The following is a 24,224-nucleotide window of genomic DNA, read 5'->3' as shown; positions in this document are numbered from 1 at the left end:
TAGTAAAAAAAAATCATTAAATCTAATTCCATTCCTTCCGATTCCTCCCAATTTCGGGAGAAATGAAAAATTTGAGATTTTAAGGAAATAGAGAGGAATGAGTATTTCCTCCTACCCATTCCATGCCCTTCTACTTAAACTCCAAAATAAGGAAATAGACTTTTCATTCTCTCTATTAAAACTCCCAAATAAGAGAAGGGAACAATATTTTAAAATGATTCTTTTCATTCATTTCTAGTTCATTCCATTCTCTACTTCTAAGCGAAGCCTTTAGCATTAGCAGCAAATGTTGTAGAGGTAGCATTTTATTTTATTTTTTTGGATAGGGTAGCACCTCTCTTAATTATAAGAAAAACTAACAAAAATATTTCCAAAAATTAAAACAGAAAAAAATTAATTACTATTATTTAGTAAAAAAAGAAGAAGAGAGAAACCCACAATACTGATGCTCCTCTTCCTCATCGGGTTCTTGCCTAATCTGATCACTGATGCCTCACGTTTGAACTGGGTTTATACGTTTTGAGTGGCTGAGCAATTTCTGAAACTCCCTTTAAATCCGAATTGTACAAATTTTTTGAATCTGACATTTACGAAGACAGTGGCTGGCGTGAAGTCTCTGATTATCTACGTAAGTAGCCCAGTTTTCCTTTTTTTTTTTTTTTTTTTTTTTTTTGGGAAGCCATTTTTCAATTGCTTTTGAGAGATTGTTCAAGATGTGATATGTGAGTTTTCTTTCTGTGTAAGCCCCTTGTTTGTTTCTTGGGAAAGTTCAATTTAATTTTATTTTTTTTCATCGCAAATTTCTTACCTATCAACCTAAACTTAATTGAATTGAATACAATTGTAAAGGTACTACTAATCTCTTTTTCAATTGTCTTCAATTAAGGATTTCAATTCCTAATCCTCTTTCCTCTCTATTCTTTTTTGTTGAACTCAGGGAAACACCATGGAAGATCGAATTCTACCTGGGCTTCGTCTCTTCAAAAAATGGTTAGTTAATTTTAAGATTTTTTTTCCCTTACCAATGTAGAATTTAAATTATTTAATACTAAATATTAAATTTGATGTTTCTGATGTCCTTTCACGATTAGATTTTTATTACTGCGAGGGCCAGTTTCGCGTGTATGATTTTTCGACAGGAAATTTGATGGGTTTCTAAAGCTTTGATCTCAGGAATATGAATAAGAAACCTTTAAAGTTTGTTTGGTTTAGTTGATGCTTCAGATTTTTTTATTAAAAAAAAAGTAATCAAATTTTGTAAGTTTGTTGGTGGTGAGATGTACTTGTTCTCGACTTTGGGTGGAGGGTCACTTTGTCAAGATTGTAGTAAATATGTAATTCTAGACTTCAGCTCTCTGCGATGTTTTTATTGCTTTTAGTTCAGACTTGGAATAGTTTGGATTTCTTGGCTTTCTTTTATTTTGGATTTAGGATCGAGGTTGGATAGTGTATTTAACTACCCATAATACTATTATGATAATAGTGATTCACTGCCAAGGATGGGCTATATTTTCCAGTTGCAAAGATTTTTGTGCTATAATTTTAGTTTATCAAAGGAAAAAAAAAAAAAAAAAATGTAGCCAACTTTGACATTAAAGGAACAGTATCGTTGCCTGATGCTTGTACTCTAAAACTTACTGCATATTTTTTTATTACTGCTGGCTTCATTTGTTTTCATTATTATCTACCGTGAATGTCCTTATTTTTTAGAAATATTTTTTAGCTCTTGAGCTTATTGTGTATATTATCATTATTGCTGGCTTTATTTGTTTTCATTATTATCTACGGATTGAATCTAACTGCCATGAAGTTCTCATTGTGATTCTTTCGGTTATTTTATTTCTTTGAAGCAAGTATAGTCAAACTTAATTTTTTTTAGTGAGCTAATTTAGAATCTTTAATTTAAAATTATCTCAAAATTTGCTTGATAGGTGAATTTTTACAATTTTTTTCAGCAATGCCTGTTTTATAAAGTTTTGAGGATAAAGTGATTGAGCATAGTAGAGAGTTTTATGCATGTGGAGGGTTGTAATTTAGAGCTTGATTTTTAATCACATTTATGGTAAGTATTTTTGCTATATGTTATGTATATCAAACATGTTTGAGGGGCGATATTGTCAAATTTCCATCTTGAGAACTTTGAAATCTTTGTGAACATGTAACTGATAAAAAGAAAAAAGAGATTTCTGTGGAAATGTATTTTTTGTTCTGCCCTCCAGTCTGTGACTGTGGCCTGTTCTTTTCATTTCTAGGATAAAGATTCTACAGATTTCTTAGATCAATGAAAAAGAAAGAGCCCCTATACATTTATGCTCAATGAGCTCAAAGAACTGATGTAGAGTTGGATAAGAAGAATTGAATATTTGGTTGTGAAAGGAATGTATGCCCTAGTGTGATTATTTTCCTTTATTCTCTCTTTTCTTCTTCTCTTTCTCATGTTACTATTGTTTATTGGAATTTTTCCTCCAGCCCATGAGCACCATAAATTTTTCTCTTTTCCTTTTTTTTTTTTTTTTTTAATTGATAAGTAACCCAATCAGTCTTAAACTCTCATGTCATCCTCCATCCTGCTCTTATAAGGAGAGAAGGTTCCATTTTAGCTGAAGCTCAATAGCTCTCAAGTTACAAGTTACAGCCCCAAATCAAACCTTTTATTTTTATTTATTTATTTTTAACAATCTCTGTTTTAGAATCCCGGGTTAGGTTCTCTAAAGATTTTTCCAGTGCATCTTCTCCCCCCTCTTCAGCTTCGCTGTTGCTGTCCCGTCTTAGAATCCATGTGATTATCAAGACAAGAATAGTAAAACTCTTTTTTTACAATCGTATTCTGCAGCACGCTTTCTGGTAGCACCATACTGAACAGGATATTCATCATTCATTAGGTTAGTCTCAATATAAAGGAGAGCAGAGCAGTTTTTACAGAGATTGTAAAAAAAAATAATAATAATAAAAAATAAAAAAAGAAAGAAAAGAAAAGAAAAAAGAAAGGGTTTGATTTGGAGTTTGTAAGAAAGAAGGAAAAGAGAGCTAATGTGCCTTAGCTAAAATGGAACCTCCTCTCCTTATAAGAGCAAGATGGAGGGTGATGTGAGTGCTTAAGACTGATTGGGTAACTTACCAATAAATATAAAAAAAGGAAAAAGAGAAAAATTTATGTTGCTCATAGGCTGGAGGAAATATTCCTATTAACAATAGTAGCATGAGAAAGAGAAGAAGAAGAAAAGAGAAATAAAGGAAAAATATCACACTAGGGCATACATTCCTTTCACAACCAAATATTCAATGCTTATTATCCAAGTCTACTTCAGTTGTTTTGAGCTCATTGAGCATAAATGTATAGGGGTTCTTTCTTGTACTAGTAGCATTAAAACTCCTTATTTGACTAGTAAATGACTTCCCAATAACAATAAAGTGATAAAAGACTCCAATGAATTAAACCAAAAATACTTATATTCTCCAATAACCCTTAATTAGCAAGAGTTGCAAAAATTATAATTTTTTCCTTGAATACAAACTTTGACCATTTAGAATATTTATAACTAGAAGTTTAAAACCATATGACTATTACTTCAATTGGACTTCATGCACTGACCCAATAAAATAGTCTTGAATGTACACAATATGAAGTAGCAACAAAATGTCTTCCATGGTTGTATCATTCTCCCCCAGTTAGGAGAAACTAAGCCTTGATTTTGAGAGTGTTCAAGTACAAGAACTCTTGAACTTGAAAATTGTACCAATTCTTCAATTACCTTTGGAAAGATAAAGTCAGTGGTTGGAAGGCTTTTCAACTTAAACCCTTCTTGGTTGATCCATAGCTATAACATTATTGTCTTACATGGTCTTGACTTTTCCATTATTAGCCTTTTGCTCATCTTTCTCTTGGCACTCTCTATTACCCTTGTATTTGGCTGTTCTTGAAATTAGACTTCTCACATTGACCCAATAAACACATCTTGAAAGGAAAATTCCAAAGTAAGCAACAAATTATTTTTCCATTGTTGCTTCAAAATGACTGTAGAAGGTTCTATTGTATAAACTTATAGTACAAGGGATTTAGGAATTAATATCCTAAATCCACACTATAGTATCCATATCTACTCTATATGAATTATTATTTTTTTTTTCCAAATGCTACCTCAGTCTTGAGTTAACTTCTTTCTTAATCCTTTTTCTTTTTCCCTTATTTCTGTAGAGCATACACAGCTTACTATTGGCTAAGAACTGCTGAAGGCTTCTTCTAATGGAGAAAGGAAATGGATGTTGCTTCTCCATTATGGCTTCAAGTGCTACCATTATAATTTTTCTCATTGGTATCACCTTAGTCGTGTGTCGTGTCCTCTATGCTATGTATTGGAGCAGCAAACCTCTTCGCAAAAGAGCTCCACAACCTGTCAGTACCCTCGTTGTTTTAGGTTCAGGTGAACTTCTGGATCTACCTTGATTTCTGTTAATATAAAATTTTTTGATTCTTTATTTATGATTATTTTTTGCTTTTAATCATTGGCCAATTTACACTTGTAGGGGGTCACACTGCCGAGATGCTTAATCTCTTGTCTGTGCTGCAGAAAGACAGGTTTTCTCCCAGAATCTACATTGCTGCTGCTACTGACAATATGAGTCTCCAAAAAGCTCGTTTGTTTGAGAATTCCCTTGCTGATGAGGTAGATATTGTTCTGCCTTTTCATTTCAACCCTTTTTTTTTGGCCTTTTCCCCTTGTCTCCCAGTCAATGAAGGGTTTGTGTTTTTTGAAGCTAAATGCATCCCAGATATATTCTCCTTCAGGAAGCTCCCTCCTTTTTTTTTGCATTGTTAGTAGATTCATACAAAGTCATCATGGTCTGTTGCTCAATTTGAGAGGGAATGACTTTTAGCTTGTCTTATGTCTAACATGGTTGTTGAAGGACTAAGCCTTCAATTTGATCATGTGACTGTATGCTGTGTCAATTCTGTTCTCTTGTTTTGTGCTTAAGTGAGTTGTTGCTTGACAATGAGAAAGAGAGAGAGAGAGAGAGAGAGAGAGAGAGAATAATGTGATCCTATGATAATTTTGCAAGGAAACAAATTTGCTTTCAAGTTCAGCATCTTTGCCGTATGTGGGAGGAGTTCGAAGCATTCTTGGCTTGATTGGTGATTATGTAGCATGAACCCATTGATACTATAAAACCATTGGTTAGAAGATTGGAAACGTGTATTGTGGTCTCGTGTAGCTTGCATTTTGGTGTTCAATTTTGTGGGCTATATAGTAACTTCCCACAGACTTCAGCGTGTTTGCTTAGCACTTCCTATACTTTTGTTGGTTGCCAGACCTTGCAGGACGCTACTGGCTAATTATTCATATAAGTTTCTTCCAATATTCCTAGCTCTCTACAGTGACTTCGTGTATTTATTTTTTATTTTTTTACCTTGATTGTAATTAATAGGTTAAAAGAACGTAGAGACAAATTAAATTGGGTATAGTTATTACATTGCGCTCCTGTGTGGGGATGTTTATAGATCGTAAATGCAGTGGATTGTGCTTCTGATTAAGAGCTTGATTGGTGCTGCATTATATTTTTGCTGGTCTATGTATGAACTTTCTTCTTGAAATTGTTTTTACTGCAGACCGGAGTCAGGGCAGTAAAGACTGCACAATTCTTGCAGATATATCGAAGTAGGGAGGTTGGTCAATCATATATAACTTCTGTTTGGACAACTCTACTTGCTATTGTTCATGCCCTTCAACTAATGATTAAAATCCGACCCCAAGTGGTATTATTTCTATCCTTCTTGTTTGTTCTCTCTTTCATTTCTATTACTTTGGTTATAATTCATTATTCACTTTGTCCCAACCTCAGATTATATGCAATGGGCCTGGCACTTGTATTCCACTATGTGCAATCGCATTCTTATTTAAGGTTTGGACATGTTTCATTAAGACTTTATTTCTTTTTGCTGATGGTATTTTATACTTAATTAACTCACCTAGATTGATTCGTTGAGATGATAATGAAATTTCAATTAATGTTGAGTGCAGGTAATAGGAATTAGATGGTCATCTATCTTTTATGTTGAGAGTATAGCAAGGGTGAAAAGGCTGTCTTTAAGTGGTTTGCTTCTTTATAAGTTACGAATAGCTGATGAGTTTTTTGTGCAATGGCCACAACTACAGAGAAAATATCCCCGAGCTCACTATGTTGGTTGTCTCATGTAGTTGATTGCTTCATGCTACTACCATGGGTACAAGTTTTGTAATGTACTTGCCTATTTCAAATTATTAGGGCTAGTCTTTCTTTCTTTCTTTTTTCTTTTTCTTCCTTTTTTTTTTTTTTAAATAATTTAAATCACAAGAAAATACAAGTGTTTTGAATCCCATTGTGGAAAGGCAAAAATTATACGAGTGATTTTTCAGTTCATACTACATAATTATAATGATAACCTTGAGTTCATTTAGTTTTAAATTTTTTTTAAGCATATCCTGGGCACACTCTCTCTCTATTCCTCAAATCTTTATCCTTTTTTTTTTTGACAGAAAATCTTTATCCTTTTATTTTCCTGCAAACTGGTAGAAGTTGAATTTATACTTGCAAAAAACCTTAATCAATACAATAAAGCCCTCACTTATTTCAGCTTTATTTTCACACTAAAAATGCACAGTTATCATTATGAAAGGTAATACCGTAATACCCATCCACCTACAGCATTCACATCACTAGTACTAAAACTTTTAGCATCTCAAAAACCGATTTTATCCAACTTAACACCATATTTTACAATACATACTACATCAAATCTTCTATTTTTACCTATAATACATTAAAATAATGAGTTTGAATTTGGTAAGGACGGGATGTAAAGCTCCTATTATACACATTCAATAATAGATTGCCACAATAACCTTTACTTAATGAGAAATATACCCTACCATACCTAATAACATCTTAATTAACTCCCACTTTCATCAATATCTTTGATTTTAGAACAAACTTAAACCCAAATCTCATCCTTTCTTATCCAAAAATAAATAAAAATATGAAATCTCATTATTTCCTGCATCGTTGCTCTAGTTTTAATTTTTCAAATATGAAATCTCATCATTTTTGCAGGCTTGCTCAAGTTTTAATTTTTCTTGATTTCTTCTTTTTCCCAAAATGGATTTCAAGATATCTCAATCGTTTCCATCATTTGCTCAAGTGAATGTTTTATACACTATTTAAACTTTCAATTGGTATCAGAGCGGGTACACTGTTACTGGTTTCATTACCATAGTGTCATCCTTGACCCCATATTGAGATGGACCGATCTCAATCCCTAAATGCACCTCTATATTTTGATGGTAGTAATTATGCATTTTGGAAGGTTCGCATGAGAGCATTTTTATGTTCCATTGATGAATCAGTTTGTGATGCTGTTGATATAGATTGGACCAGGCCTGAGGCAGCCAAATCCACATGGGATAAGGCAGCACTCGCCGCATCTAATGCTAACAGTAAAACACTTAACGCGATTTTCTGTGGTGTGTCTCTAGATGAGTTTCACAGGATTTCTCACATTACCGTTGCCAAAGAAGTATGAGAGATATTGGAGACCACCTACGAAGGCACGAAGAAAGTGAAAAACACCAAACTGCAGATGCTGACCACTCAGTTTGAGGAGTTCAAAATGAGTGGGGATGAGTCCTTTGACTCTTTCTATAGCAAGTTGAATGAGGTGGTTGTTAGCAAGTTCAATTTGGGGGAGAAAACGAAGGATTCTAAAATAGTAAGGAAGATCCTTCGGTCATTGTCGGAAAGCTTTCGTGCCAAAGTGACAGCGATTGAAGAGAGTAAGGACCTTGATGACATCAAAGTCCAAGAGCTGATTGGTTCTCTTCAGACTTATGAAATGTCGCTGCCTACTCAACGGAAGAGCAAATCTCTTGCTCTTAAGACCATTAGGTGGAAGTCCATGACTCATTAGATGAGGATGTGGTTGACAAAGATGTTGCATACCTTGTGAAAAATTTCCGGAAATTCTTGAAATTCAAGAATAATGGTAAATTTGGTGATAAAAGAAAATTCCAAAGTTCAGGAAGGGAGAAAAGGGAATTCAAAAAGAAAGATGGAAAAAATCCCAATCTACACAAGGTGTTACTTGTTTTGAATGCAACGGGCATGGACACTTTAAGAAAGAATGTCCGAATTATTTGAAATCGAAAGACAAGGTGTATGCCACAACACTGAGTGACTCGAATTCATCCAACTTTGATTCTAAGGAAAGCTGTGACGAAGAAGGGAATTACTCTGCTTTTATGACTATTACCCATGTTGAGTCTTCAGATGAGTTGAATTTGCTTGTACAAGAGCTTGGAGAACATAGTGATGAAGAATCATTGGGAGTTGTTGAAGAATCAGATGCAGAAGAAGATGAAAGCACAGCCAATCTTCAAGAGAATTATAACTCACTCCTGGAGAAGTCGGGTGAGTACATAAGGGTGGCCAAAACAGTTGTGAGAAAGATGAAGAAGACAGAGGAGGACTATAAAAGTCTCCTAATTAGCTATAAGGAGGCCAAATGTGAGATAGAGACACTGAATGGTGAGCTGTCAGAAGCCTACGCAAAAGTGAGATTTTTTGAGCAAGAGGTTGTGTAAGCAAATGCCAAGATAGAGAGGGTCTCCACCAAGAAGCTAGATGATGTTATTTCATTTCAAAAGCATTTTTCAAACAAATCCGGGTTGGGATATACCGAAGGGAGTAGCTCATAGGGCAATATCACCAAAGAAGTGAAGTTTATAAAGGCCAAAGAGCTATTTAAAGTTGGCCCTAATGCTGAGAAGCCCAAGATGGAGGAAAAGAGGAATGTGGAGAACCAACGGATATTGAACAACCCCCATAATCAATCTGTGGGCAGGTCTGAATCCCTAGCCAAGTCTCGTCCACGACCACAAAGAGGTCCTAGATCGAACTATGTGTGTCATCATTGCGGACTTCAAGGACATACTCGACCAAATTGTCAAAAGCTGAGAGCAATGAATAGTGCAATTGTTCCAAGGTCACGAGGACCTAGAAATGACAGGAGAAATTGGGTTGGTGAACCATCAAGAGATCAAAGTGGTGATCCCGGAATGATGGACGTGATGAAGATGATTGGTGCTTTCACCAACTGCTTGGAAAGCTTCACACGAAAGTTTGAAAGCCCTAACTCTCGTACCCAATTCTATAAGGAAATCACCTCAAACGCAAGTGACGTGTGGGTGAAAAAGGGTACTCATGCATAAGCATTACAACATGTTCATGCATCAATACTTCTTATGCTTTGTGACTTTGTTTGTTTGACTATTGATTGCATGGGTTGAAATTTGCTTGTTTGTTTTTGCATTCTTTCATTCAATTTTTTTTTTCAATGTTGCTTTTGATCAATCTTTTCCTTCTTATGTGTCAAAAATCCAAAAACCACATAAAAAGTAGAAAATCAAAAAGTTTGATCGACATTGTTGAGTTTTGTCTCAAAACTTGTTTTGCCTTGTACTTTTGTGCTAATGGCTTTGTGCATTTACGAGCGTAGCTTGTTCCTTTGCACTCTTATCACTGTGGAAGAAATCTTGAAATCTATGTGACTGTTGTAAATAGATCTTCAAACTTGTCATGAATGATTAGTGAATGGTTATGTTGATCTTGAAACATGCATAGACTTGTGCCTATATATCTTCACACTCTTTATTTTTTTTGCTAAAAAGAGCTCACCAAATGTAAAGAGATATTGAGCTGTAAAAGTCTGTTGCACATACTAGTATTCGACTAGGAAAAAGGGAAAGCGACCAAAAATAAAGTGTATAATCTTTCAAAAAGCCAAAGGCTATCTCATCAAGGTGAAATATCAAACATCATTCTCACAATGAGATATGATTGTTTCAAAATGATCAAAAAGATCAAATGTTATGATTGAAAGTGGAGCCAAATGTAAAGCTCCAAGTTATGTAATCAAGTCTTGTGGGAGGTCATATATGCATACTTCTATAATTGAGATGGTTCACATGATCTAGTACTAATTGTGTATGCCTTGGTTGAATTGATCATTGAAACTTCACATTAGACTAAGGACTATCTCATTGTTGATATCCACACACAACACACAAGTTTATGTTCAATGAATGCCATATTCATTTGTTTGATTGTACTTGATAAAATGTGTTTTCACATGTTCAATCTTTGTTGATTCAAACACAAAAAGATTTTTGAGTGTTTTAGTTGTTTTTGGAAAGTATTTTGTTCTTACAAAAACTGAAAATTTCAAAAAACAGTGTTGCCTTGTTTTGGCGACTCAGTCGCGGGTCAGACAAGTCGCATGCCACAATCGCGAGCTCGCGGGTCAGTTTTGGCAACTTGTTCGCGAGTGGAAGGTCCAGTCGCGAGGGGTACATTGAGATTTTCGCGGCTCAGCTCACGACTTCCTCGCGAGTGAGACTTCCAGTCGCGAAAAACACTTAGCAAATTTTTTTTCAAAACTTTTGGCTTAAAGTGTTTTGGCGGGTGAAACTGGCGACTTTCTGGCAACTTACCTCAGTTGCAAAAAACGCATGTTTTGCACCGTAAGGACAGTTTTTAAAACCTTTTTTAGTTTTCCCTCGAACTTTTTATGACTATTCACTTTCTCTCTCAATTGAAACTATCCCAAACACTCCATGTCACTCTCTACAAACTCCATTTTTGCTTCATTTCTTCTCAAAATCCTCAAGAAAAAGGTATGGGTTCTCACTTTCTCACTCAGTATTTCTTGTTTTTGAGCTTTTCCCTCTTGATTCTTTGTGTTGATTTTCTGATTTGCATTAGGTTGGTGATTCGGTGTTGAGTTTTGTCCATGTATGACTTGTTGAGGCTCTTGGTTTATGTGAACTTGTTTAGGTTGCTAGATTTGTTCTTTATTATTTGTTTTACTCTATGCTTAGGGTTTGTTGACTGACTTATACTCATTTCGTTTGAACTCACTTTATTTAGTTGATTCAAAATGATTGAGTTTTGTTTGTTGGGTTATATTGATTTGATTCTAGTGTGTGCTTCTGTCTTAAGTATTTTGTGTCATTTCATACTCATCAAGATATGTCTCATTGACATATGTTTGCCCCTTGTGTGATGTTATACTATGCAACATTAGAACTTTTCTCCAAAATGTTGTTTGTTCTTGAGTGTCTACCAATGGGTACACTCATTTTAGTTGTTGGTTTATGATTTGAGTCATTTCCTCTATACCTGACTTTAAGCCATCTTTGGTCTTGTTGCTCTACTCTTATCTCTTTATGACACTAACAGAGTACTGATTTTTTTGTATACATGTACTGTGCTTTGTTGTTGTGGCATTTTCTGCTTGTCTACAGATGGCTCCTTCATCCCCAAAGAAGAAAACACCCGCCAAGAAAGCAGATAAGAGAATGAAAATGGACCATAATCTGTTTAGGTCTGTTTCCCATTTTGAGAGATACAAGAATTTTTTCTTAAAGTCAGGCATCGTACAAGAAAGGTATGTGGATTTGGAGGATTTGAGAGACACCTTTATCCCTAATTGTTTTGAGGGGAGAGGATGGGAAAAGCTGCTAAGTGATTTACCAGTTGTGTGTGAACCCCTGATTAGGGAGTTTTACTCCAATGCTGTGATAAGGGAAGATGAGTTGAGCTACTAGGTTAGAGGAACAGAATTCACCTTAGATGCACATGACATTAATGATGTGCTAGGTCTTGTGGGGTTAGAAGATCATGATTTCATCAACTATAAGGATAGGATGCTTTCTATTGAAACTGTACAGCAGAGGATTGGTGGACAGAGAGAAGGGAAATGCCTAAATAACACAGCCTTTCCAATGGACATGAGGTGTCTCACTATTATCATAATGTTTAACCTGTATCCTATAAAGAAGTTGACTATAATTAACAATGCCAGAACAATTTTTCTGATGGAGCTCAAGGAAAAGACATTCATTGATATCAGCTCCTACATATTTGATACTATTGTGGATGAGACTAGAACCACTTCTAGGCCTAAACTGATCTTCCCTAGCCTACTCATAAGGATTTTCAGAAAGAAGGGTGTTGCAATCCCTCGAGACATCAGTCCCATGTCTACACCTTCAACAATTAACAAACAAACCTTCAAAAGGATAAGTGTTCGTCTTCCAAGTGAAGAAGATGAAGGTGATGAAGGAGAGGGTGTCCCAATGGAGACTGAGGCAGAGGCAGCAGGTCAGGCATCAACTTCAACACCCAGAAGGAGGTAGTCCCAAAGGAAAGGAGCCTGTCATTGATGTCGATGACTACTCTCCTAAAACAAAAAGGACTTGTTCCCCATCAGGAGTGTTTGATCCCAACAAGTTCAGATCCTATGCTGCCTTTTAGACTTATGAGAATTATTTTCGAAATGCTACACCATTACTGGGAAGACCTATTGATCAATCGTCACTTCATGACACTGACATTCCAAAATGGTTTGCCCACAAGGATTGGAATTACCTTCTCTCTGATCTGGATGAAGCTTATGAGAATTTGGTAAAAGAATTTTATGCCAATGCAATTGTGGAAGGCGAAGAACTCAAGTGCTGGGTTAAGAGAAAAAGTTTTTCAGTCTCTCTTGCATATTTGGAAGAGATCCTTCACATCAACTGGCCAATGCTTAAAAAATCACCGGTTTATAATGATCTATGTCCAGATGAGGAACTACTTAGGGATGGTCTTGGACAAGACTTGGAATTTTCATCCAATGGAAACTCAGTCAGCGTTTCCTCTCTTCCTCCGAAACTAAGAGTGCTTACAATAGTAATGTTTCACAACTTGTACCCCTTATTCAGCACTAGGTATATGAACCTCTGACGTGCCCTGTTTCTTCATGACCTAATCTCTGATGTAGAGATTGATATTTGTGCTCATATCTTTCACGTTCTCTGCAAAACGGTTCTACGAATTGAGTCACGAATATGTGTTCCATTTTGCTGTCTCATTTCTAGGATTTTGAAGCTCAAAGGAATTCACCCAACAGTAGATGAATCTCCTTGCACAAAACCGAGTCCAATCAACATGCGTACATTCAACGCAAGCATTGGTCATAGTCGGAAGAGAGTCAAACCAGAAACTTCCACATCTCACAGTGGTTTTAGCACATTCTCCCTTGATGAAAAACTCGACAACATTGTGACATCTGTCCACGAGTTGAGTACCAAGATGTCCGGACTCACATATACTTTACACCATCACAGCACTCGGTGGGATATGAAGTTTACCTCCCTACAAATTCAATTGGATCAGATTTAGAGGAAGCTAGAAGAGGATATGTAGCTATTCCATGACAAAAAGGGGGAGATGATGTCATAAGGGGAATACAATGAAAGGGGGAGTGATAGCTTGATCTAAGGGGGAGATTTCAGCAAGTAGTTCAAATATTTTACTTTAAGTTGTTATTCAGCTTTTTATGTTTGTACCCATGTTGCTTTTGTAAGTTTTTAGGGTTTGTTTTCATAGTTTGTAGGCTTTATGGTTTGTACTATGCTTTATGCAGCCTTTATGCTTTGTTAAATCAGTACTTCTAACTAAATGTCATGCATTTTCCTTTTAAGTACTGTCACTCTTGTGTCCTTGTAGGGTTTTTTCTAGATGCATATACTTAGTGTATTATGCATTGGTTGAGTGTTGGGCATGCAAGTAATTTGCATTGATCTTATTAGCTTGTATGTCCAAGTGTTCATTCCAAGTGTGAATGAGCATTATGGTCACTACCTTGTAGTGATTGCTTGTTTGATCAAGCCATGGTTTGTTTCTTAACTCCATCTTTGCTTGGTCACATCATGCTTGCTTCATATGCATTTCATGTTTTTTTGCATACAATGATCATGGTGTATTGTTGTGTTTCAGGAGATTCATGTTCATATGATTCAAGAGCTTTACAGTTTCTAGAGTTAGGTGTGAGTGAGTTATGTTCAACTGTTCCCAACTCACATGTTAAGTCTAGAGTCTGTTTTAGGGTTTTGTCACGAAATAGCCAAAGGGGGAGATTGTAAGGTTGAATTTTATCAACCATCTTGTTGGCTTTATTCCGTGCCAAATTTGCTTGTATTTCAGCAATTAGTAACCATGTATTTAGGTGGGATTCTTGTAAGGGTAGTGAGTGAGATAGTGTGAAGAAATGCTTAAGAGTGTGCAAGAAAAATAGGGACTCGCGACTGGATCTTGCGGGTGACTCGCGGTTGCAAGCCTCCAGAAGCTGCACACGTGCCAGGCATGCCAGAAGTTGAAGCGTCATGCTAGCTGGAGCACTACAGGACAAAATAGGACAACTGGCCATTCAGTTATCTTGCAGCTGGAACTCGCGACTCAATCAAGCCGCGAGGCCAAGCAGCGAGCCAACCCTGTTTTGAAAAACCTGACTCTTCACATTCCATTCTCACCCTAGTATAAATACCCCTTATTCTCACGAAAGAATGAGAGCTTCCAGAGAGAATTTTAAGAGAGAAACCCTAGAGAAAAACAAGATTGATTCATCCACAATCTTCACATAAGAGACTTTTCAAATTCCTCTACTCTCTACCTCTCCATTGTTAAATCCTTGAGAGGCTTTTTACCAAAACTTTTTCTCACCATATCTATTACTGTGAGAGGGTTGTTTGGTATTTTGGGAAGCAGTTAGGAAGGAACCAATTTCATATTGGTTGATGCTATGGTCAAGTAGCGGAATTCGGGAAGCTAGAAAAGAAATAGGTTCAGCGCAACCTTGTAGGAGCAAGAAGCTTGGAGGGCTTAGGTACACTGGGTAGATTAGGCTTGGAGGGTCTATTGCTGTTTATGTATCCTAACTACATTTTCTAGTGGATTACTTATCGCTTGGAGGGCGGCGGAGAGGTTTTACGCCGAGGGCTTCGGTTTCCTCTTCGATAACATATCGTTGTGTTGTCCTTGTGTTTGCATCTCTCTTCCCTTAATCTTTGTCTTTTATTTTCTGCTGTGGATGTGATTTTAATTGGCTTAGATTGTTTACCAATTCTGTTTATAGCTTGTGTTCATTTTTTGCACACTTATTATTTGTCATAAAACTTGAATTGGTAATTTTGCTATTGGGGGTCTAAACATTCATAGTGTTTTATACACTATTTGAACTTTCACTTTTTGATACTATTCATGCGTCTTACTATATAATTTTAGCTAATTTTTAGCTTTATCTATAATATTTTCAGCAAAATGTTTTTTGTTTCAAATAAATAAGTTGTTCCTAAACGACCCTTACTCTCATTATTCTTGTGAAACGCACAATTTCGAAGAGGAGAACTCTAAAGAATGAATGTCACGGTTTGGTGACTTTATTGTCTTTCTTCTTCTCTTTTTCTTTTTATTCTTTATTTTTTGATTAACGACTTTATTGTATCAGGTGAATTGTTTGTAACCCATTATGTCTCCTTCTTACGAAAACATAGGAGTTACTATGCTCTCAGTCTGGAAAGCACCTGTGCTATAGCTGGAGCTCTGAAACATTTATCGCCACATATAATGGACTTGAAAGATACACTTAAATGAGGCAATATACTCACAACTTGAGCTAAAGTGGGATGATTCTACGTAGTAAATCTTCAAGGATAGATTTTGGTAGAGATTGACTTTCTTTTTCTTCTTAATGTGGTATGTTAAAAAGGTCATTTACTTATTTATAATTTGATAGTGGGAAGAGGGAACATTTAAACTTAGAATGTCTCTGTTGGAAATACTTGAAGGTGCTAATTGAATTTCAAAACTCTTGGCATATGTTAACTAAGTCTTAAACTTATAATTTGGGACTAAAAAAATGTGTTATTTTGTCTTATATTTGTCTTGTTCGCGAGGAAGAAATATGTACCTTTTAAACTATAGGCAACAAACATAGATTTATTAGTGGATTCCACTGTAACTGTTGTGTATTTTACGATATGATACAATACATGATGCCAACAAAAATGTCCATTCACAATACCATTTATATTTTAAAAATTGTAGATTCCACAACTCGTACCCTAACTCTTTCCCTCTTAGTTTGTTTATTAGGAGAATTTAATAGTTTGTTTGGATTGAGGGGGAGGGAGAGGAGTAGAGTAGAATTGGTTGGAAATTAGCCTAATTTTCGGCTAAGAATAGTTGAGCTATGTTGATTTATATAGTTTGTTTATGTCTAAAGAATAGTTGATTGGTTGTTGTAATTCAATTTGAAATTGCACAATTGTGTTAACGTTTATATTATGAATCAAGTTATTAAATTTTGATCAATGTGAAAGAGCACATCCAAATTTATATATTTATCTTTTTATAAAGAAAATACTTATTTTAACGTTTACAAACCATTGAAATTTATCTCAAGATACCCTTTACCAACAGTTTTAATAATACTTTGATGTTTAGTAACCTTTGATAAAAGTGTAATATTTTTTCAACAATTGCATAGGCTGTAGAAAAATGTTCTCGACATAGTTTTTAGGGGTAATTACACTTTACCCACTTGTGGTTTGCCTCAAATTTAACTTACCTACTCGTGGTTTCATTTTTGACACTTTACCTACCCGTGGTTCAATCCGTTACTGCTTTGTAACCCACCTCCCTATTTGCCGTTACTCTAACACGTTTTCTTTCAAAACCAAAATACAAAACAGATCAAACACTCCTCTCCACCAAAACACACTCTCATCCACCTTTGCTCATCCACCTGAGAGCTTAGATGCTACAATGCTACCCACCTAATTTATTAGACCGAAAATCATCTGGGTTTTGATCGTGCAAGGAAACCGACGAAGAACAAGACCCACAGATTCTGGGATTTAAGCGTTACAACCTGTGATTGTTGAGTTAACAAATTGGGTATTGATCTGTTCATGTTTCTCCCTATTAGACTTTGCATAAGATGCAATAAGTATTGCATCTTATCAAACTCTACTTTCTTGACAAAATCATAAATTGTAACAATGAAAAAATTGTAAAAATGTTAATAAGAATACTAATCACAAATAAGGGGAGAAAAAATCATAAATTTTCATGTACAAAAGATTTAAGATTAGCATGTGGGGTTTCTACACCATTCAAAAATCTGCATAAAGTGTATAACTAATCATGCTTTCTTTTTATCTACTAAAGTAGTCTACTATGTTCCTTAAAAATGGGATGAAAATCAATCTTAAAAGATGTGACTCAATCCCCTAAAACAAACTCCTAAGCCATTAAAAAATCTATAAAAGGTGTATAACTAATCATGCTTTCTTTTTATCTGTTCATGCATATTTGCTTTTGGATATGCATGTCAAATTATAGATAAAACAAACCCCTAATCCTACAAATAGCATATCAAACAAAAGACCATAATACTTCAATCCAAAAGCTTACAGATGGCATAAAAACTTTGCATATCTATCAAATCCATAATACTTCAAACGGAACAACACCTTGCAGAAACCCAATTTCAAAAATAAATAAATAAATCTACCTAGAAACAATTTATGCAAATTTTTAAAGGCGTAAATGCACTTTTGATTCTTACATTTTGGGGTCATTTCTATTTGAGTCCTTACATTTTTATTTTATTACTTTTAGTCCCTAAAATGAAAAACACGTTCCACTTTAGTCCTTACCGTCACTCTCTAAACGGAAATATCCTACGTAGCAAACAGAGTGCACTGTTGGCATAGTAAATGCTAAGGTGTCCATTAAAGTAATATTAAAAATGCCACATCAACATCCACGTGTCCATTAAAATAATATTAAAATAAATTTATCAATTTTAAAAATTAAAAAATTACAAAAAAGAAAAAAACATAATTAAATTTAATTTATCAATATTACTTTATCAAATTCTATTAAACTTTCTGGGCAACCAAACACAATAAAAGTTATTAAATCTTAAAAGCTCAAACAAAATCTCCAAGCTCTCTCTATGAAAATCTCAACCTCTCTCTCCAAGCTATCCCTTTCCACAAAAGTCTCCAAGCTCAAGGTGAAGGTAAAGGTGATTGAAGGTGGGTTTTAGGTGAAGGTGGAGGTGACTGAAGGTGGTTTTGGCTAAAGGGGCCGACTAAAGGTGGGCTCTCTCTCTAAATCCATGGCCAAAATCCCAACTCTCTCTCTCTCTAAATTCTCTAAATTCATGGCCGAAAACCCAGCTTTCTCTCTCTCTAAACCTTGGCCAAAAACCCAACTCTCTCTAGCCAAAAACTCAGCCCTCTCTCTCTAAACCCATGGCCAAAAACCCAGCTCTCTCTCTCTCTCTCTCTAAATCTATGGTTATTTGTGGTTTCAGATCTTGGGTTTTGTTCATTGATTTGGGATTTGAGTTTTGAGTTTTGTGTTTGGTTCCTCAGAAAGCCTAAGAAAATCTGGGTTGAGTTTTGTGTTGGGGCTGAAAAATTTGGATTTGAGTTTTGTCTCTGTGTAATTGTTGAATGTTTTTGAGTTTTTTCTCTATGTAATTGTTGAAAAAAATTGGGTTGAGTTTTGGGTTTGGGTTCCAAAATGTTGTCTTTGTAATTGTGGGCATGTCTTCGTGTTTGTGGATTATGATTTTTGTTGATCTGGGTTTTCACCTTGTTGATTTGGGTTTTTGTTGATCTGGATTTTGAGAGGCAACAATGCACCCTTCAGCATGGAAGTCATGGGTTCCTCTCAAAAAATGGGAAAACCCGATGAATCCGGCGTCCACAGCCATATGGTCACAATCTTTCAAAATAAGTGCAGCTCTTTATGAAAGGGTACATAGGTTAATAGACTTTAGATTGCCTGAACATTGGGTTTTCACTTTTCATCCCTTACATTTTCTAAAGAAACTCAATCCATGTAATTTCCACGCTCACAGAATTTCATCTCTCTAACACTAACATAACATTCTTGTGTGACTAGTAGTGTTAAATCTATTTTTTTCTTTTCGATAATTTGGTTCGTTTATATATATGGATTTTTTTTTTTGGTACAAAATTCTTTTATGATTTTACTGTGTTTTATTTTTGGGTTTGTATGACTTTTTTGGGTTTGTGCTCTTATGTTTTCTTGATGGGTTTGTATGATTTTCTGGGTTAATGTGTTATTTGTATTTGTGATCTTGTGTTAATGTTTAAATTTGAGTTTGTGTTTTTTGTGTTTGGTTCTGGGTTTGTACTCTTATGTTATTGTGTTGATGTTTAAATTTGTGATTGTGTTCTTGTTGAAAATGAATTAAATATGAATTTATGCATTTTATCATTTTTAATTCTGTTTTTTCCTTTTTTATTTTGTTAAAATTGATTGGATAATTTTTTATATATTTAAAAGCTGACATGACATTTTTTTAAATGCTAATTAAAATTTTTTATTATTTTTTTATTGACCACATCAACATTTAATGTGCCAGCAGTGCACTCAGTTTTCCACATAAGCAATTTCCGTTAGTAGGCTAACGGTAAGGACCAAAATGGAATGCGATTTTCATTTTAGGGACTAAAAGTGGTAAAATAGAAATGTAGGGACCAAAATAGAAATGACCCCAAAATGTAGGAACCAAAAGTGCATTTACGCCATTTTTAAACCCAACTTCAATCGAAACACTATGCAGATTTTTAAATCTACCTAGAATAAGAGGAAAATAGTAGATGAAAGAAAAAGAAAAAAAATAATACTTCAAGCTCAGAAAGTCAGGAACTCACCCAATAGAGAGAAACATGAACAGATCAAGATCCAATTTGTTAACAAAAAATCACAGGTTGGTAACGATCAAAACCCTGAATCAATAGATTAGTAACTCCATGGTTTCCTTGCTCAAAATCACCCCGAGGATCCTAGGCATAAACGGGTCTAAGAACTCAGGTGTGTAGCATCCTCAGTGGGTGAGCAAGCGTGAGATAGAAAGAGTGTGTGTTTCGGGGGAAATGAGTGTTTGATCTGCTTTATATTTTGATTTTGAAAGGAAACGTGTTAGAGTAATGGCAGATAGGGAGGTGGGTTATAGAGTAGTAACAAACTAAATCATAGGTGGGTAAAATGTCAAAAATATTGAAACCATAGGTGGGTGAGTTAAATTTGAGGCAAACCACAGGTGGCAAAAGTGTAATTACTCATAGTTTTTAATGGCGGTTCTTAACGGTCATTTCAACTATGATATTACAATTTTGATATTATTTGGACTAATTTTTAGAGTTTGTACTAGGGACTAGAACACAATTATTGCAACATTTTGACAATAGCTAAGGTATCAATCTCTTATAGATCAAAATAAAATAATAAAATATTAGATAGAGAGTCACCATAACTAAAAACAATGGTGTTGTAAAAATTTTCCATCCAGAGAATTTCTCTCTTTCTTTCTTTTTTTTTTTTTTTTTTTTTTTTTTTTTTTTTTTTTTAACATTTAAGGAGTTAAGGATTATGTTATGTTTGGTAGTCAACATTATTTTTGTTCAATCAAAATTCTTGAGATTCTCAAATCAAGGTATTCAATAATTTTTTTTTTTTTTAGCACACAAAACTTGTAAGTTTAAAATAAATTATATATATATATATTATTTTTTCTGTTTTCTTTTTTTTACAAATAAAATTTTTATTTTAACAACTTAGATTATTCATATGAACACATTGAAATAAATTTAAAGCCGTCACCAAGAAGCGCCATACAAATACTTGGTATTAGCAAGCAATTTGAGCCTCTTAGAGAGATTTCAGTGGTGGACAGGACAGGCAAATTCTGGTTTGCTAGGGGCTATGCTACTTTTGAGACACATTTCTTGGACTTTCCTACCCGATACGTTGTTCTCCTGTGCACCATTACTTGTTGAAAATATTTCCATAATAATAAATAGATAATTGGGAAAGAGTTAGAGAGCAGAGTGTGGATGGAAAAAATTGCAAACTAACACCAATCTCCAAATAATTTTGTTAGTTAGCAACGTTTCTAAACTATTTAGGAAACAAACATCTCGAGTCTCTTAGACTCGAGTTCATTGTAGCAACTCGAGCCTAAGAGACTCAAGATCAATGTGCTGGTAGTGAAAATTGAGTTTTACACACTCGATTTCCTTTCTTGTTGACCCACTATTCTTCATTTTCTTCCTTTGTTGTTCTTCCTTTTCTTCCTTCGTTCTTCATTCTCTAGATCAACAAACTTAAATCAAACCCTAAGAACAAACCGCTTTGTTCTTCATTCTCCACACCAACTAGACCCAAATCAAACCCAGAACAAACCCTTTCATTCTTCATTCAGTCCGAGCCTTCGCCGCCTAGGTTTAGTTCGAGTCATTGCTTGGGTTCAGTTTGAGCCGCTACCTGAAGCCTTCTTCATGGTTTCCATTTTCCATCTTTGTTGGGTTTGTGTTTCTGTTTATCTCTTTTGCTAGGTTTATGTATATCTTTTTGCTTCGTTGTGGACTTGTGTTTTTGATCTCTTTGCTGGGTTTGTGTTTCTATTCTCTTTTGTTGTCGTTTCACTTTACAAAACTCGAGCCTCAAAGGCTCGATTTAGCACATTAAACTCGAGTGTCTTAGACTCGAGATGTTAGTTTCCTAAATAGTTTGGAAACGTTGCTAACTAACGAAATTTTTTGGAGATTGGTATTAGTTTGTAATTTTTTTCAGCATGGATGCCAAAAGTCTTTGTTTTTGTCTTCTTTTTCAAAAAAAAAAAAAAAAGTCCTTGTGCTGGTGCATTAGCTCTAAAAAATATTGTTGTCCTATTTGTGTTTATGGTTTTAAAGGCATATATAATATTGCGTTGTCCAGAGTTATTGAAATAAAGCACTGGATTTCATGTTTGAATTTTTTTGTTGCACCTAAAAAATGTATTACTATTAATTTTGGTAGAGTTAAGGACTCCATTAAAATGTTGTAGAATTAAGGACTCCATTAAAATGTGGTAGAGTTAAGGACTCCATTAATTTGATAGAGTCAAGGACTCCTTTAAAATGTGGTAGAGTCAAGGACTTCATTAATTTGGTAGAGTCAAGGACTTCATTGAAATATGGGTAGAGTCAAGAACTCCATTAAAATATAACAGAGTCAAGGATTCCATTAATTGGGTAGAGTCAAGAACTCCATTAAAATATGGTAGAGTCAAAGACTCTATTAATTGGGTAGAGTCTTGCTTCCCCTTGAAACCTGCTGAAGTCTCTTTAATTTATAGAGGAATTGAGAAACTGTTTCCCCCTTTTTTTCCTCTTAACTGATCAATTCATGGAGCAGTTTGCATCAGCTTCTCTTGGGCAGTTCCTCATTACTTATAAATCTGGACATTTTTTAAGTAACCATTTTTTTTTTTTTTGGTGGGTTCCAATTAGCTCAACTGGTAAAGTTTGTAATGGTTATATAAGAGATCTAGGGTTCAATCTCCGCCTACACTAAAAACTAATTGGTGTCTTGATCTGATGATAAAGAGCTATCATCAGGAGTGGACGCTATAAGTTAAAACTTTCTCTAAAAAAAAAACCATTTTTTTGTTGATGAAAATTTAACATTTCAACATCCTCCAAGGAGGCAAGTACACGGAGCATGTCGGTTGGGCTCTCGTGTTTACCTCTATGTAGTTCTCGTCATGAGGTTAGTGTTCTATTGGTGTGATTTTTTATTTTTTATTTGTGGATGTGTTTGGTCTTTGTGGATGTATTACTATTATTCCACTCTTTGAGGACCATGTTCCCTGTATTACTGACAGTAATTGCCATCAATTTTAAATTATGAGCATGCCGGAATCCTCCTAGGAGGCAAGTACGCCGTGAATGTCGGTTGGGCTCTCGTGTTTACCTCTATGTAGTTCTCGTCATGAGGTTAGTGTTCTATTAGTGTGATTTTTTATTTTTTATTTGTGGATATGTTTGGTCTTTGTTTAGTAGAATTTAAAATTGCTTTAATCTGGTTCTTTAAAAAGATATTGCGTTTACCTCTACGAAAGAGACATAATATGATAACATTCTACTACTATGGGACAGATTCAATATTGCGAACTAGGCTTCCTTAAGATTTTATACCGTTAAAGTCATACTCATAGATCATCTCCCATCATTCATATAGAATTCATGAAAATTCTAGTTATATGGTAAACTCAAGTATGTACCTGAAAGATTTAAAATCCCAAAAGAAAATTCACTATAATTTTAGTACTAATAAATCCAAATGCTTTGAGACTTGATTTAAATTGAATACATGTGTCAGCATTTATTCTACCCACATTAGACTTGCAAATTTAATTTATGGTAATTATTATGAATTTTTAATTACATTATTTGTCAAACTTTACAGATTGACAACTGTCATGTAAATTAGTTAAATATGACCAAACTAGTCGCTAACCCGTGCGATGCACGGGATAGTTAAACAAAATTTATACACATTCACTTTTATTGATACAATCATTTGAAAACAATTCTAACTAATACCCAAATGTATACCGTGCATTGTAGATCTTGAATGCTATACTGTGCGTTTAGGGCTTCCTACATTTGGAGAGAGAGAGTTTGCAGAAACTAAAGAAAATCTCTTTATAACTTAAGAAACAAAATATACTAAAATTAAAGAGAGAAAATTTTTGGAGGACAAAATATTATAGATAATTTAAAAGAATTTTGGTTTAATTCCTGAACACTGCAACTCCATAAAATTTATACTAATAATAATATTTTATGATAGCGCAGTTAGAATTTTGGTTCTTGAACACTGAATTGGAAATTGATTATATGAGTATTCAATAGTAAACAAAGTACTATGTATTAATTAATATATAAACAAAACTAACCTTGAATGCTACACTGTGCGTTTAGGGCTTCCTGCGTCTGGAGAGAGAGAGAGTTTGCAGAAACCGTAACTTTATATTTCTTAACTTGAGAGAGGGGTAAGGTTGCTAGGGTTTTGAGGAGTTATAATGTTTTTATTTTTATTTTTTTTTTAAATATTGTGCTGACGTGGAAAATTGTGCTGGAGAGAGAGAGTTTGCAGAAACCGTGGCTTTATATTTCTTAACTTGAGAGAGGGGTAAGGTTGCTAGGGTTTTGAGGAGTTATAATATTTTTATTTTTATTTTTTAAATATTGTGTTGACGTGGAAAATTGTGGTGCCAGCAGAGGTTTCGGTTTTATATATATATATACTAAAGAAAATCTCTTTATAACTTAAGAAACACAATATACTAAAATTAAAGAGAGAAAATTTTTGGAGGACAAAATATTATAGATAATTTAAAAGAATTTTCGTTTAATTCCTGAACACTGCAACTCCATAAAATTTATACTAATAATAATATTTTATGATAGCGCAGTTAGAATTTTGGTTCTTGAACA

The 24,224-nt window shown here is 34.6% G+C and overlaps 1 protein-coding gene across 3 annotated transcripts; it reads left to right on the top strand.

Moving 5' to 3' along the window:
* The first annotated feature begins 343 nt into the window (after positions 1 to 343).
* On the top strand, positions 344 to 6,309 carry LOC126695326 (UDP-N-acetylglucosamine transferase subunit ALG14-like). Of its 3 annotated transcripts, none has more exons than XM_050392024.1 (7): positions 344 to 628; positions 938 to 990; positions 4,196 to 4,421; positions 4,525 to 4,664; positions 5,606 to 5,752; positions 5,839 to 5,898; positions 6,018 to 6,309. In XM_050392024.1, exons 3-7 carry the CDS (start codon positions 4,244 to 4,246, stop codon positions 6,192 to 6,194), a joined length of 702 nt encoding a protein of 233 aa, XP_050247981.1. In that variant the 5' UTR covers positions 344 to 628; positions 938 to 990; positions 4,196 to 4,243; the 3' UTR covers positions 6,195 to 6,309. The 3 variants fall into 3 exon arrangements, with proteins under 3 accessions (XP_050247981.1, XP_050247982.1, XP_050247983.1); XM_050392025.1 differs by lacking the exon at positions 344 to 628 and adding an exon at positions 795 to 849; XM_050392026.1 differs by lacking the exons at positions 344 to 628; positions 938 to 990 and adding an exon at positions 1,956 to 2,062.
* Positions 6,310 to 24,224: the final 17,915 nt, after the last annotated feature.

The sequence above is a fragment of the Quercus robur genome, chromosome 8 (assembly GCF_932294415.1).
Source record: "Quercus robur chromosome 8, dhQueRobu3.1, whole genome shotgun sequence".
In the NCBI taxonomy this organism is placed as follows: domain Eukaryota; kingdom Viridiplantae; phylum Streptophyta; class Magnoliopsida; order Fagales; family Fagaceae; genus Quercus; species Quercus robur.
This window is presented reverse-complemented; position numbering and strand designations above follow the sequence as displayed.

Bases quoted from the DNA above. Each gene is read 5' to 3' on its own strand.
- LOC126695326 (XM_050392024.1), top strand. From the start codon at position 4,244: ATGGAGAAAGGAAATGGATGTTGCTTCTCCATTATGGCTTCAAGTGCT. The intron at 4,665-5,605 runs GTAGATATTGTT...TTTTTACTGCAG, and splicing joins AGAATTCCCTTGCTGATGAG to ACCGGAGTCAGGGCAGTAAA. The intron at 5,899-6,017 runs GTTTGGACATGT...TGTTGAGTGCAG, and splicing joins CAATCGCATTCTTATTTAAG to GTAATAGGAATTAGATGGTC.